The 13,787-nt window shown below is 45.9% G+C and overlaps 1 protein-coding gene across 5 annotated transcripts in view; it reads left to right on the plus strand.

Moving 5' to 3' along the window:
- Window positions 1–13,787, plus strand: part of LOC119436894 (lysosomal alpha-mannosidase-like) — a 57,820-nt gene that overhangs the window by 23,858 nt on the left and 20,175 nt on the right. For all 5 annotated transcript variants that reach the window (XM_049660072.1, XM_037703926.2, XM_049660070.1 and 2 more), the window contains 9 exons: window positions 1,197–1,397; window positions 4,158–4,224; window positions 5,160–5,199; window positions 5,598–5,667; window positions 5,761–5,883; window positions 7,150–7,266; window positions 8,526–8,685; window positions 9,246–9,313; window positions 13,452–13,667. In XM_049660072.1, the coding sequence (XP_049516029.1) occupies window positions 1,197–1,397; window positions 4,158–4,224; window positions 5,160–5,199; window positions 5,598–5,667; window positions 5,761–5,883; window positions 7,150–7,266; window positions 8,526–8,685; window positions 9,246–9,313; window positions 13,452–13,667 (1,062 nt within the window). The remainder of the gene's footprint in view (window positions 1–1,196; window positions 1,398–4,157; window positions 4,225–5,159; window positions 5,200–5,597; window positions 5,668–5,760; window positions 5,884–7,149; window positions 7,267–8,525; window positions 8,686–9,245; window positions 9,314–13,451; window positions 13,668–13,787) is intronic.

A 13,787-nucleotide genomic window follows, 5' to 3' on the forward strand; every position in this document is an offset into this window, starting at 1 on the left:
GACTTCAATACTTGTTTTCTTTGTTGTTTTAATGACTTTATTGAGCCAAATGACTACTAGAGACCTTGGTCCTCATGCTTTGCCCTTTGGCGGGGTTTTCGGGGCTAAATGAAGGACTGGAGCTGTGCTTTCCGGATGAAGTCCAAGAGGCTGTCCAGTATTTACTTTCTCTCCGGCGGCCGCCCTGTGGGGTGAATCCACTCACAGAAGGAATGCGGTCGTTGCTCGACAGAGAGGTCTTCGATTACCCGGTGTCGATTACCACAAAGGCCCGCGCACTGCCATATAAGGTGCTCCAGGTTTGCCTGTTCTACTGGGACCGGGCACCAGGGACATGTCTTGTCCGGATGTGCGCCATGATTGTGTTTCCCTTGAGTTTTTTCTGCGAGATTCGTCACGCTTTGCCGACGTTGGCTGGCATGGGGATGAATCTTCGTGTTTCTGCTGGTAGGCTTGCCACCTATGGAAGTCGAAGAGCGCTCGCCTTGCTGGAGTTATGGTGGTGCCGGTCCTGATTCTCCGCCGACGGGCCATTGCTGTTCGGCCGTATCCAGTGTGCAGTGCGTCCTCTTTTGCGGGGATCATATTTTTGAGCACCGCTTTCCGTTCGGACTTCTCGCGGAGAGGGAAGTCCAGCTCCTGCTGCTCTTCTCAATCAATCTCCTCTTTCTCCGGCCAGATGTCAGGCTGATCGGCGGTGGATTTGAGCGGGGGTGAATGATTGCTGCGTTTGGATGCTCAGCTTCAATTCCTCAATGGCAACGTGTGCTCTAAAGTGAATAATTAGAATTGCATTAGTGGAAATTTTAATTGAGCTATCTGGACATTGCGACTTCTCGTGCAGGTAATGTCTACCTGTTCAGGTAACCCACCGGAACAGACAGCATTTCGCTATATGACCACGCGAGAAAACAAATCCTGTTCGAACCTTTATATATATATATATATATATATATATATATATATATATATATATATTGTAACGAAACCAGTATATCAGCGGTGACCCAGGGCGGCTTGCGAGCGAATATACTGTGGCACGTGCTCGCGTGTTAGCATTTAGTATGGAGTGGAGTAGAGCAAAGCGAGGGACTTTAAAGCTGCGCAGCTTTATAGTCTATATATACAAGTGCCTGTATATGTAGTCGAGGTCGTCTGTTCCTCACCGACTTTCGTGTGTGCATCTGTCGTTTCAGTCGGACAAAACCAAAATCCACCTGCTCTACTCGACGCCGTCATGCTACCTGAAGGCGCTGCACGAGTCCAAAGCCGGCTGGACCACCAAGACGGACGACTTCTTTCCGTACGCCAGCGACCCGCACGCCTTCTGGACTGGATACTTCACCAGCCGGCCAGCCTTCAAGTTCCTCGACCGATACGCCAACAACCAGCTCCAGGTGCGTGCGTGCTTGGCCGAGTCGAACCATAGAGCTTCCTACAAAATTTACTAGAGAGTATACTTTGGCGCGACGATCGTTCCGCTACCCTGGGAATGATGGTTACCGCATTTACTCGAATGTAGGCCGATACCTTAATTTCAAAAATAATGCATGGAAGTCGGGCGTTGGACTTAGCTTCCAAGGTGCGGTTTGGCCGCAACCGCTAGAAACTGCCGACCGCTCGAAATATCGATGTCACGAGGCGTAAAATGATGTTAACAGAACACAAAGAGAAACGAGAATGTCCGTAACGACGGAGATCATGCAGGCGAAGGCGAAGGTGGTCGCAAATGTCCGAGTGGTCACTCGGAACAAGTTCAAACGTCTGCCTACTTTGATATGCCTTCGACATGTATACTTGCTTTATCAGATAGGGAACACGGTCGTGGTGGATGAAATTCTGGGCCATCTGATAGTGCGAGGATTGCAAAAGCGGAACATCTGGATAGTGTTGGGTGCTCTTTTCGCAGTCGAATGCCTCTTTTGTTTAATTGGCTGGCATTCAAGGAAAGCTCAGTTTTCGTTCATTTCCTGATCTTCCGAATTTCGGGAGATCGGCCGACAATCAAGGCTGGCGTATGGATTGGAGTAAGTTCAGTAGTACATTGATTTGTCTAATCTTCGTGCTTGTGGTTTCAAACGTTCTTGCGATGTTATTTATTATGATTTATCTCTCTAAACCTTCAAGCACTCGAGTTACAGTTTCAGAGTTACAGTTTCCTCCATGTCTAGGACACAAGGTGTGATACTGGGTTAGTTGGTATTATTACGATGTACACAGCGCGGGTGACAGACAAAGACGAAAAAGGAACGAAGAGGACAAGCACCGACTTCCAACTGAACTTTATTGCAAAAAAAAAAACACACATATATACCACCGTACACGTGATCACGGCCAAAGCTACCGATGTATAATGGCTAAACAAAAGATAAATAAAATCTTGGAAGAAGAAACGCTTAATTTTGCACTCGACCGCGCAACGCTTGAAACAGCGAAGCTCGGCGATCATAGCCCAGCGTTTTCCGGAAGTGCGCGCGAACTTTTGATCTTATTACTCATGATGATGATAATTTCTTTTCGCGCGTCTCGGACTTACGGCGGTCACTGCGCGTTGCATAGCGCAGCTTGCAACACCTACACCGCGTTCCAATGCCGACACCGCGTTCCAGGAGACCCGCTCCTTGAATGCGTCTCTCTCTCTCCCTCGCTCTCATAGCGCGCAAAACCTCTTCACCTCGCAGAGCACGAGCGTACGAACGCGCCAGCTGTGGACGAAGACGACGACGCTCGAACGCAATGATATGGTTCGCATAAATGCATGTTCTGCAAGCGTGGCTGTATAGCCTAGTGGTTCACGACACCCGCCTTCGGTCCGGGTGGGCGCGGGTTCGAATTCCGCCTCGGCAAGAGAGTTTATTTTCTTTCTTGGTAGTCTGTTGATACGCACCACAAATTACGGCTGGCTTAAGATGCTTCGCTGTTAAAAGCACAAGCCTGAGACGGCAAGCCGCGTAAAGCTGAATCTAGAAATAAAAGTTCGTTATCGGTCAAAGCGACCAATAGTTTACTAACGTAGTTGCCTTTTGCTATAGCTGCGGCTTCAATGATAATCCTAGTATGGCCTATTGCGTGTCTCGCTATTATTGCCGTCTTCTCAAATAGCGGTGCGCAGTCGCATTGATTACAATGCAGACCAGGAAATCCCTCTTTCCCTTTCTGCACTTTGAGGCAATAGTATGTTCCCGCAGTCTCACATTCAGGCATCTCCCTGTTCTCCTGTCTTTGTTTGTATGAGTCTTTGTCAGCCGCGCGGTGCACATCGTCTATGACATCTCGGATTTGTCCATTCTGAGTACATAACTGTATGTTTGCTTGAACCCACCACAAAGAAAGACTAATACCCCTGCCACACGGGCAAAGTAAAGCGCACTTTGAGCGAGTGCACTTCGCGGCTAGTGTCATTCGCAGGCTGCCACACGGGAACGCTTAGTGACGCTCACTGCAGAGTGCACTCGCCGGCGAATGTGTTCGGCGAACTCACTTCGCGGCGGCGAAGTGTGTAGCCTCGTTAGCAATGCTTAGAAGATACATAAAGTGATATTAAAGAAGGGTCAGGAGTGCTCCTTGCGAAAACAGCACGTGACTTCCGCCACACTCTCTCCAATACGTCCGTGCTGGCCGGGGCTTCTCCTGGGTTTCCTTCCTCCATGGTTATCGGACAAAGCGACGAATGGTTTACTATCGTAGTTGCCTTTTGCTATAGCCGCGGCTTCAACGATAATCCTAGTATTGCCTATTGCGTGTCTAGCTATTATTGCCGTCTTCTCAAATAGCGGTGCACAGTCACATTGATTACAATGCAGACCAGGAAATCCCTCTTTCCCTTTCTGCACTTTGAGGCTATAGTATGTTCCCGCAGTCTCACATTCAGGCATCTCCCTGTTCTCCTGTCTTTGTTTGTATGAGTCTTTGTCAGCCGCGCGGTGCACATCGCGTCTATGACACAATCTCTGATTTGTCCATTCTGAGTACATAACTGTATGTTTGCTTGAACCCACCATAAAGAAAGACTAACACGTTCGCAAGTCACTCTAGAAAAAGAAAAAAAAATACAAATGATTATACGCTCGTAGTAGTCATTATTGCTGCAACAATCTCATTCTGAGTGTAAACTTTTTTGTATGGACGAGAATTACACTCACAAAACATTATTTCAGGCGGCGAAGCAGCTGGGTGTCTTGGCTGGTCCCAGGGAGGTCACTGAGGCCTCCCTTAACGTATTGCGTAAGTACCTTTGGGGCTTTATTTGTATGATCGTGCCGCTTGCTCATGCTGCGGACCTTAAAATCGCACTTCGAATCAGGTGGAATCTCTAAAAAATAGTTTGCGTAATATTAGGTACTTGATCAAAAGGAAAAAAATATCGATGAAAGGTTCATCCTCAATACCAAAAGGCTACGTTTGTGACACGAAGTAAGATGTGGTTTGTGCTTATGCACGAACTGATCTGTAACGCGCGGAAGGGACCCAATACTAGATCAGGCCCAGGGCACTGCTCTGCCGTAATTATTTAACAGTTTTGCTACCGTTAGCTGGGACACTCAGTATTAGCTTTCTAGGTTACACTCTGAGCTACCAACAAGTAATGCTCACATCATTGCACTTGAGATGCAAATGTAGTTCAGAGCGGTGAACGTTGCAGAGCAGGGAAGGGCAGCGTCCACACACTTCACACTTTCCTGCCGAGCACTTCGACATCTTTTCAGGTGCCGCCTGAGACGTTTTTCAGGGAGCCAACAGGAGCACATTGAACTACTTTGAAAGCGCCCGTGCGAAGGCTCGCGCCTCTCGCGAGGACACCGCCCAGGGCTCTCGCGAGCCGTTGCGAGAGTGATTTTAGAGGAGCCATGACTGGGGGGGGGCTCTGTTGGCCCACTTTAAATAGCCATTGGGTGTTGCTATCGCGTGTACCTTATCTCCATGAGCATGACCGCATATAGAAGGGCCACGGTTGGGGCTACTTAGTTGTACATGTTGAAGCGACATGCGCTGCTTAGCCTCGATAATGGCTACAGTGACACTCTGTTTGTTCCTTAGAACTAGCATGTCGCCAGTATATTTGATCCAGTATGAACATACGTCTGTTTTATCCTTTTCAAGTAAATGAAGCGTTTGTTCCGGAAACGACAAGTCGAAGGCATATTTCTGCTTTGTTGCAGGTGAAGCCTTGGCCGTCGGTCAGCACCACGACGCCATTACGTACGTACAGTCTTTCCCGATAACGTTGGTTTCGCAAGGCGGCATTCGCCGTTTTGTGCACACTGTGCCAAGCTTTCGGAGGCTGTTAATAAGAACAACCGATGCAATGAGCTTGTTTTGTATCGCTCAAGTTTAAAACGTGATCGTCTGAAATTTGCTGGCTCGTAGACTTGACCCTGAAGTCTGCGCATTCAGGTTGCTTGTGGCACCCTACATACCTTTACAGGTCTTTGAGGACCAGCGCTCTATACGCGCCATTTCTTGTGGATCGATGGGTGCATGGCGTCTGCCGACGAAACTTTAATTTGAGTGGCTCTCTGCGAGCTGCTCAGACTAAGTCCTATCTGGAGCAGTTCATTTAATACGCTTGCGTGTTGTTGCTCTTTCTTTTTGTTTAGGGGAACCGCTAAGCAGGCTGTAGCCAATGACTACGTGAAGCACATTGCGCGTGGTCTCAACGCAAGTGATGTAAGTTTGCTTTTGCTTTCACTTGTCTTTCCTTTAGCTCCGAAGTAATGTCGATTCCCGTCATGCGTTATTTCTTTTTTCCTTTTTTTTCAGAAATACACGACTTACGCATTCGAAAAACTCCTGCCTCTGCGCCCGCAGTCAAAGGTCCCGCATCTCGTGCGTTGCCACACTTTGAACATTAGCGCCTGCGAAATCACGGAAACGACTGGGGAGGTCAGTGCCTGTATGCTGACGAAACTTCGTGGCAGTTGCACTTAACAGTTGACTAACACTCGACAGAGAATGAAAACAACCGCATCGGCTATAATGTAGGCGCACAGACGGCGTTCAGTTAGATTTTCTGAAGCACTAAGCAGTTATGAACTCGGAGCCCGGCTATCTATTACATTACGCTCGAACACCTCGACATCGTAAATAAATTGAGTAAAATATTCTCGTCATTTGTTGGCTTGGAACTAACAACCCAAATGCTGTTATACGGGTGTTCACCACTGCTCGAAAACCGTACAGCGAGGCGGCAAAATAATAATAATAATAATAATAATAATAATAATAATAATAATAATAATAATAATAATAATAATAATAATAATAATAATAATAATAATAATAATAATAATAATAATAACTTGTATTCTTACCTTGTTTTCGTATTCACAAAATGGCATTGCTCACAATAAAGGTAGCACCATAAAATATGAAATGCCTTCTTTAATTTAGGCACTGATCTTGGATAATATGTCCGACATCATGATTGGCTGGTATCTCCTCTTACGCACAGATTTGGCGTAAGAACTTTTTTTGTGAATACGGTCCCAGGTTCACAAAGTGGTTCGCGTGTAAAAACGGTTTCTTTGTATGTATCTTTGATTTGTCGTCTCAAACTGCCCATGAGTGCCCAAGACGCAGCTTTCAGCCAATTAACATTGGCGTACGCAGAGTCTCCAGCAGCCACGGGCAGTCGGGGACGACAAATGGAACGAACCCAATAAATCCGAGTCCCTGGGCTCGTGTACACAAAGCCATTCCTACACGGTAAAGATCCGTTAAAGAAAGGTCACCGGCCAGTCGTAATAGTGGTTGAGCTTATAGCGAAGACGTCAGACACCGAGGGGGAAAAAAGCAAGCAAGAAGAAAACGAGAAATCGTTGATATGAAGGAAATGTTTTGTGAAGCAATTGTATTTAGGGTTCCGAATCCCCAACAGGCTCCCTTGTTTTCGGTGCATATCTTCGCAACACTCCTTGACCCGTATTCGCAAAAGTCTCTTACGCTAAAACGTTTCGTAAGAGCAAATTCCAGCCAATCCTGATGCTCAACATATTATTAGCGAAGGCAGCTGGCCAAAGGCAAGAAGCACTTACGAAAGAACAACTTTGTGAATTTTCTTCCGCGTTTTTATGCCTAAACTGTTCTCTGTGCCTCACGGCGCAACATTTTCTCTGCCCCCATTTCTAAATTTTCTTTTCTTATTGTCAGGTTTCCGTCGTTGTGTACAACCCTCTAGCGACGCCATTCCGCGCCCATCTTAGAATCCCAGTTATGGGAACTGCTTGGCGAGTTATCGATGGCAATCGCAAGGAGGTGTCTGCACAGGTAGGTTGAAAATACAGAACGTGAACACCTGCCTGACTTTTTTTTGTTATTTGTGCATAAAGATGCATTCTTATCGTGCTCAGCATGGTCAGTATAAGCGAGGGGGTTGAGCTCGCAATATACTCTCGTAATGACTGCGACAGCACCGTACCGTCCCACGTGTTTTCGGGACACTATAAGAGGAAATAATATTAACGCAGCCTGGGCTGGTACACTGGGCATTCGGAATACCGAAAAGATCAGTCTTGTCGCGTGAGCGCAGCCTTGGTATACTCAGGAAGACACGCAAGACAGAAATACGAGTGGTGGCGGCACCTTGAACCTCTCGCACCAATTCCCCGTGACGTCATGAACAGTATCTGCTTGTGACTATAGTTAATGGGTAAATGAGCTCCACATTGCATTTTAAAGTAACGAAAGACTCATCCTAGCATGCTCAAAGAGTGTTTCTCATTAAAAGTGGCTCAAAAAGCGCGATGAGTACTCTGAAACCCCAGACGTCGCACCTAGCTACTACGCAGTGCCACGTGGTTTAGGCGCAAAATTTCAAAATTTGGATGTTTTGGCTTGATTATCTCCGATAGCATAATCAGCCGCTTTCAAAAATGCAGGGCACTGAAAGAACACATCGCGATTCTAAACTATTTTAATGTTACTTTCTAATTCGCTATAAACACGTGGGTTTGTTTTGATCTACTTCGTGAGGATTATTCCGCCGGTCGCGTTTTGCACGTGATGTAAACTTGCGCCTGGCTGACAGAGATGTACGTTGTCGGGGACTTGGAATTAATCTTGAAAACGCTGCATGCACCTTAACCCGAGTACACGACGCGTTTACATTGTGTCTCAATGGGAATACGGCTACCGCAAACGGGAATCGAACCCGGAAACCGCGTGCTCAGCAGCAGCCACTGACCCACCGCGGTGAGCACCCTACACCGTGGCCGGCCAGATTACGCTAGTTGTAAAAGCAAGCGAGTCGATTTCACTGTTATGCTGTATGCTATTCGTGTATAACTCATGATTCTAGAGAAAACAACATTGATGTGCGAGCAGGGGAACAGCTCTTGTTGCGTAAAGCACGAGGTTGACACAAAAATTGTATATTTGTTTCTTTCTGCTTTCAATTTTGTCGTTTTCAATTTAGACAGCGTGCACAAAAAGAATGAGAAAGTCCGTTGACTTGTGAAATCCCATTTCCTTCGGAGGAACCGTGCGCGGAAGCGTTTTCTAAGCTGCTTATTTTTCTTGGTTCACAGATCACAAAAATACCGACGGGTGTAACAACCCTTCCGGAAAGGTTCAGCAAGGCCGACCAGGAAATCGTCTTTACGGCCGACCTCCCGGCTCTGGGCTTCACGACGTACTTCGTCGAAGCCGACAACTTCTTGGAAAAGCGGCCCAGGCACCACAAGAAAGGTGGCCATACGAGCGTCATTTTTTCTCATTCTTTATTCTTTTCTTACTTGATTGTGACGGCAGGTTTCCTCCCTACTGTATTAAAAAAATGAATTACCTGCACTGAGATTGAAGAATCAATGTACGATTTAAAAGAAAAAGTCCGTTTTCTTCGAGTGCCCGTCGGCTATTGCGTAACTGAGAGCTGCCTGTGACCACCGATGTCTTGAAGCACGCGACAGTTGCTGAGGGGACAATTGAAAAGGGCTTTCCATCGTATGACAATCGCTTAAAGCTTTGTAATATAAAGATAAATGAAAAGGCCCGTAATTGCAAAGTAAATGAGGAATTTTCATTTCTGATTACATATTCCTCTCCGAAGGCAACGACTGTGAAGTGAGACCACCCTGCATAAATCAATACTTTATCTGCACTAATTGAGTCGGCTTATTGCTGCTAAATCTCTTATGATAGAAATTTTAAGCGTCCCGCATTATTCTTGCGGGGTCAGTGCACGTTCAATTGGAATGCGCTGCTAGTTTCACTTACATGTGAGTACTGCATTCTACTTTGCCCTCCAGACCTTTCGAGGGACACCACGGCAACGTGCCAGGATGCCGGTACTAAGGAAATGGTCCTGAAAGGAAATGTAAGTCTGCAACACAGTTACGCAGTTCATAGGCGTAGTTGAAATGAGGCGTTGATCAGGGCCGCGTGATGTAACGATTATGTTCTGATTTTGTTCCTTTCTGCGCTTCGCCAGCGATCCGAAGAGCGCTATGATTGTATTATTACTCAGCTGGTCATGAGCGGTGGGCGATCAGAAAGGAACATAATCAAGTCAAGCGAATTCTTGCGCTACACCGGCCAAGTTTTATACCGTGCTCTCCCTTCTAGAAGATATGTAATGAGAACATGTTTTTTTTTTTTTTTTGTACCGTGCGATACTGTGTACCCTTTCTGTGGCCAACTTCGCTCGCATGGTCTCTGTAGGTGTTGTTTTTAGTACAGTAGGGCTAGAAATTGATTCAATGGTAAGAATTGCCGCTATTTTCTGTCACTATATATATACTGCATGAAGCAATAAAGTACAGTGGAATTTCGTTAAAAGGAACCTCAAGGGACCAAGGAAATAAGTTCCATTGATCAGGAGTCCCATTTACCGAGTGGTTGTTGACCTCAAGGGTACACGAGATGCTCTTTTGAAAGGGGCACACTCTTTATTCTCGACAATAGATGATAGGTGTAGCAGGTCTGATTACAAAGCTTCTTACAAAGATTTTACTCACACACTGACTAAAGCTAGCAGCACAAAACGTAATTACCAAAATAAATAAAGAGTCATTTGGTCAAGAAAGAGACGTTTTAGTGATGCAACCGCTCTCTAAATCATCGATAACTTTGATCTTCATCTACTGCCTGAGCGCATTGTGCGGGCATTTCTGTGACGCCATCGCAAACGCAAAGCAAGCTGACAGCTCACCAGCACTGCCAACACAAAGAAGCCAGAGCAAGCCATGGCCGCAGTACAGCCAAACTAACCACATCACTAACAAAAAGCCGCCTTGGCGATAACGTAGAGAACCGGCGAAAAAACCCGAAAAGGAAAGACGCAAATTGCGATACCCGTCTCGATGCCGCTGAAATTGGCAGCTGTGTTTCACTGCCGGTAAAAAAAGAAAAAAAAATGTTCCGTTGACCCGAAGTTCGAAAAAATGCGTATCTGTCTTATGAACTTTTTTTTTTGTTTCTTAATGCCTTAATGAGAAACCAACCAAACATAAGGCTATTGTTCCGCTTAAGCGGGAATTCGTTTGAAGCGATCTCCCTTTAGCAAGATTCGACTGTATTCGGACTTCTATGTGTATCAGCTGGTAAAGCTTGGTAACTTTAGAGACAGCTTTGGCTCAGTAGCTCCTATTTATATACACGAGAATGGAGAAACCATTTTTCCCAGAAACCATTGCACTGAATTGATGAGATTTGTTACATTTAAAAGAAAAAGTTAAGATCGAGCGCCTGTAGCAGCAGATGTTATATTTAGGCCATCAGTTTTATTTACAAATACTGTTGGAAAATTGCAAAAGTGAAAGAGCTCGAGTATCAGCTTTACAACTATGCAACTCGGCAATGAAGAACGATATTTCTATATTTCTGTAGACTGCAGCTATTAATGCAATATCAAACGGGTAAAATTGATGTATTGATGATGAAATTGATGCTCTGTAATATACCTCTGATTTGTGGGTAGACCTTTGCAGAACCATCCTAAACATTGTAACAACTTCATGTGAGCGGTAAATTCATATATCAAATTTGTCTGCTTTGGACATTCTAACAAATGCAGTTTACAGAACTGTGATATGTATATTTTTGGTGCGAAGTTGCGAACTTGCAAAATTCAAACTTCAGTTGGTTTTTAAGCTTAACAAATTTCAGAAATATTTTAAGAATTCCGAGTCGGAAATCAAAATTCTGCTTCCTACAGTTCATAGAATTTAGATTTTCTCTCTTGAATGGAACACATTTCATTCAAATCAGTCTACTGGTTATCTCGAAAGCATTTCTGTGTTTTAAATGTATTTGAATAGGAAAATCGTATTTTACCCCGAGTACCGCCGTGGTTGCTTAGTGAACTTTGGTGTTGCGCTGCGAAGCACAATTAAGGTCGCGAAATCAAATTCTGGTCACGGCGGCCACATTTCGATGGGGGCGAAATGCGAAAAACACCCGTGTACCTAGATTTAGGTGCAGGTTAAAGAACCCCAGGCGGTCAAAATTAACCCGGAGTCACACACTACGGCGCGCCTCATAATCAGGTTATGGTTTTGTCACGTAAAACCTCCAAATTTAATTTAAAAAAAAATGTATCCCCGAGAGCTAATGGTTCCTCGTAATGCACACTATGTCGCTCTTTTAGGCGCTCACTGCTCGTTTTTATAGAGGCACAATGCACAGGCGACAACAAATGGAACTTGCGTCGCACACTATCACCGATATTAGTCGTGAAACTCGTGGCTGGTACACACGAAGGCGCAGCACACTGCCATTCGCGCTGGTGGAGCGACTCATCGCCGGCTGCTCGCGCTTTATTATTGCGGTAGCAATTACACGGACAACCCAAGCGAATTTCCGCCGTCGGTGTCCGTGTTGCCGCGATGTTCCCTATAAAGTCCGAGTGCGATAAGATCGCGGCCGCGCGCTGCACGCTGTAGGTGCGAGGCGAATGGTGGCTTGGTGCGGCGGCGTCTTCTCGCGCGCGAAAGGGAGGAAGGCGGGGTGGATGCGCGCCGACTTTTCGCGCGCGAGAGGACGTTACCGCGCCAAGACGCCATTCTTCTCGGCTCACCCTCGCATGCTTTCCCTCGCACCTACAGCGCGCGGCCGCGATCTTATCGCACTTGGACTTTATACGGAACATCCTGGCGAGTGAGATGTTTTCACGTTTGCCCTTGCGCGCGTGATACCGTGCTTGTTAATTTAGTTAGTAAGCGAATGTACGCAGCAGTTTATATAGCTGATAAAACAACTAACCTTAATGCGTATAGCTGTCTAATGATTTGCTGTCGCAATCAATGCTTCGTCTTTTGGGCTGAACTGCGACTTTTTTGCGTCGATGACGCCTTGCGCTCTGTGTAAGCACTCTGATCGATACTGTGGATCGATACGGCCGTCACCATCGCCCTTCGTGCTTCCACCGTCTATCACCCCACTTGCAAAACTGGAAAGGCCACAGACCTTCGCAGGCACACCTGTAGCTATCTCATCTGCAACACAATTCATGTAGTGACCAAGGTGATACTGGCGTCAGTTGCGAGCGCGGTTCCTTGAAATCATTGTCTAGCCATTACGAAACAAGCCTTCTTTACGAATTTTTGCGGGCTGTCTCTCGCAAACTAGGCGTTTCTGATTAGTTTTAGTAATTGCTCAAGTGTTCTCACAGGACCGACATGTATACCTTCGTGAGCAAAAGTAGCGGACACCGCTCTTGTTTTCACTTCAAAATTTTCATCAGGTAGCAAAGATGTCGTCGCTCTTTCTACTTGGGAATGGTCTTTAGGTGCACCGCTACGCCTTAAAACAATTGCCGGTGTGGTCTGTTACTTTGGAACGGGACAGTACATAGGTTTTGCGCATAAATACGTTGGTTTCATCCACTACGTGATACACAGAGACATTAGGAATGGCATAAATACAGTTATTGGTGTTATATATTAACTACACCATTGCTTGGGTCACCTATCTAATACGAGATGGGACCCAAAAGTAACGAGGATTGTTTTTTTTTGTTCGGTATTTCTTCGAACACTCCAAAACATTATTCACCTTCAAAGAACTCTCACTGGGACGCAATAGACTTCATAATCTTCATTTAGGACTGGACTTCATGGACTTCTGATAAAGGACAATGACCTTCATTAAAAGTCATAATTATTACTCTTTAAAATGTATTAAAGGAACGAGTGGAAGCAATCATCAAATAAGCGTTTACTTCCCGGATCTGGGCCCGCATTCCACGAAGCAGTTCGTGCACTTCAGCAGTTCGTATGTATGCACAGGCGCCGAGGAATCGTGCTAGCGAACGAAAGCGTTAGCGAAGGCCGGTTGGCCAATGTCAAATCGTTCTGCATTCAAGACCGTGAGTTCTTAAGAAACGAAAAACTTGTGTGAATTCAGCTCCTCAAGCATGCGTTTATTCATTGGAAAATCTAAGTTTCCGAGCGTTTTGTTGAGGAGCGCTGTAGCTTCGTGGAACAATGACGACGCAACGCACTGCTTCCGTGCAGGTTGCAAGCGCATTCATTAACTGCGAAAGTGGCCTCCTCAGTGCCATCTCGTGGAAGGGGACGACCATTCGTGTGAATCAGTCCTTCTACTGGTACCTGGGTCACCCGGGTAACAACTCACAGTTCCAGTACCGGGCTTCTGGTGCCTACATCTTCCGACCTGAGGACCAGGAACCGTTACCGGTGGCGGATAAAGCTGAGCTGGTCTACATTGAGGTCAGTTCATTTCATTCACACACAAAAAAGAAATATGCAAATCAAACGCATATCTTGGAATATATGTGAAACGAAGCTTTAGTGAAGCAGTCAACTAAATGCTCTACAACTAATGGCGGC

Source organism: Dermacentor silvarum, chromosome 1 (genome assembly GCF_013339745.2).
Source record: "Dermacentor silvarum isolate Dsil-2018 chromosome 1, BIME_Dsil_1.4, whole genome shotgun sequence".
Lineage (NCBI taxonomy): Eukaryota > Metazoa > Arthropoda > Arachnida > Ixodida > Ixodidae > Dermacentor > Dermacentor silvarum.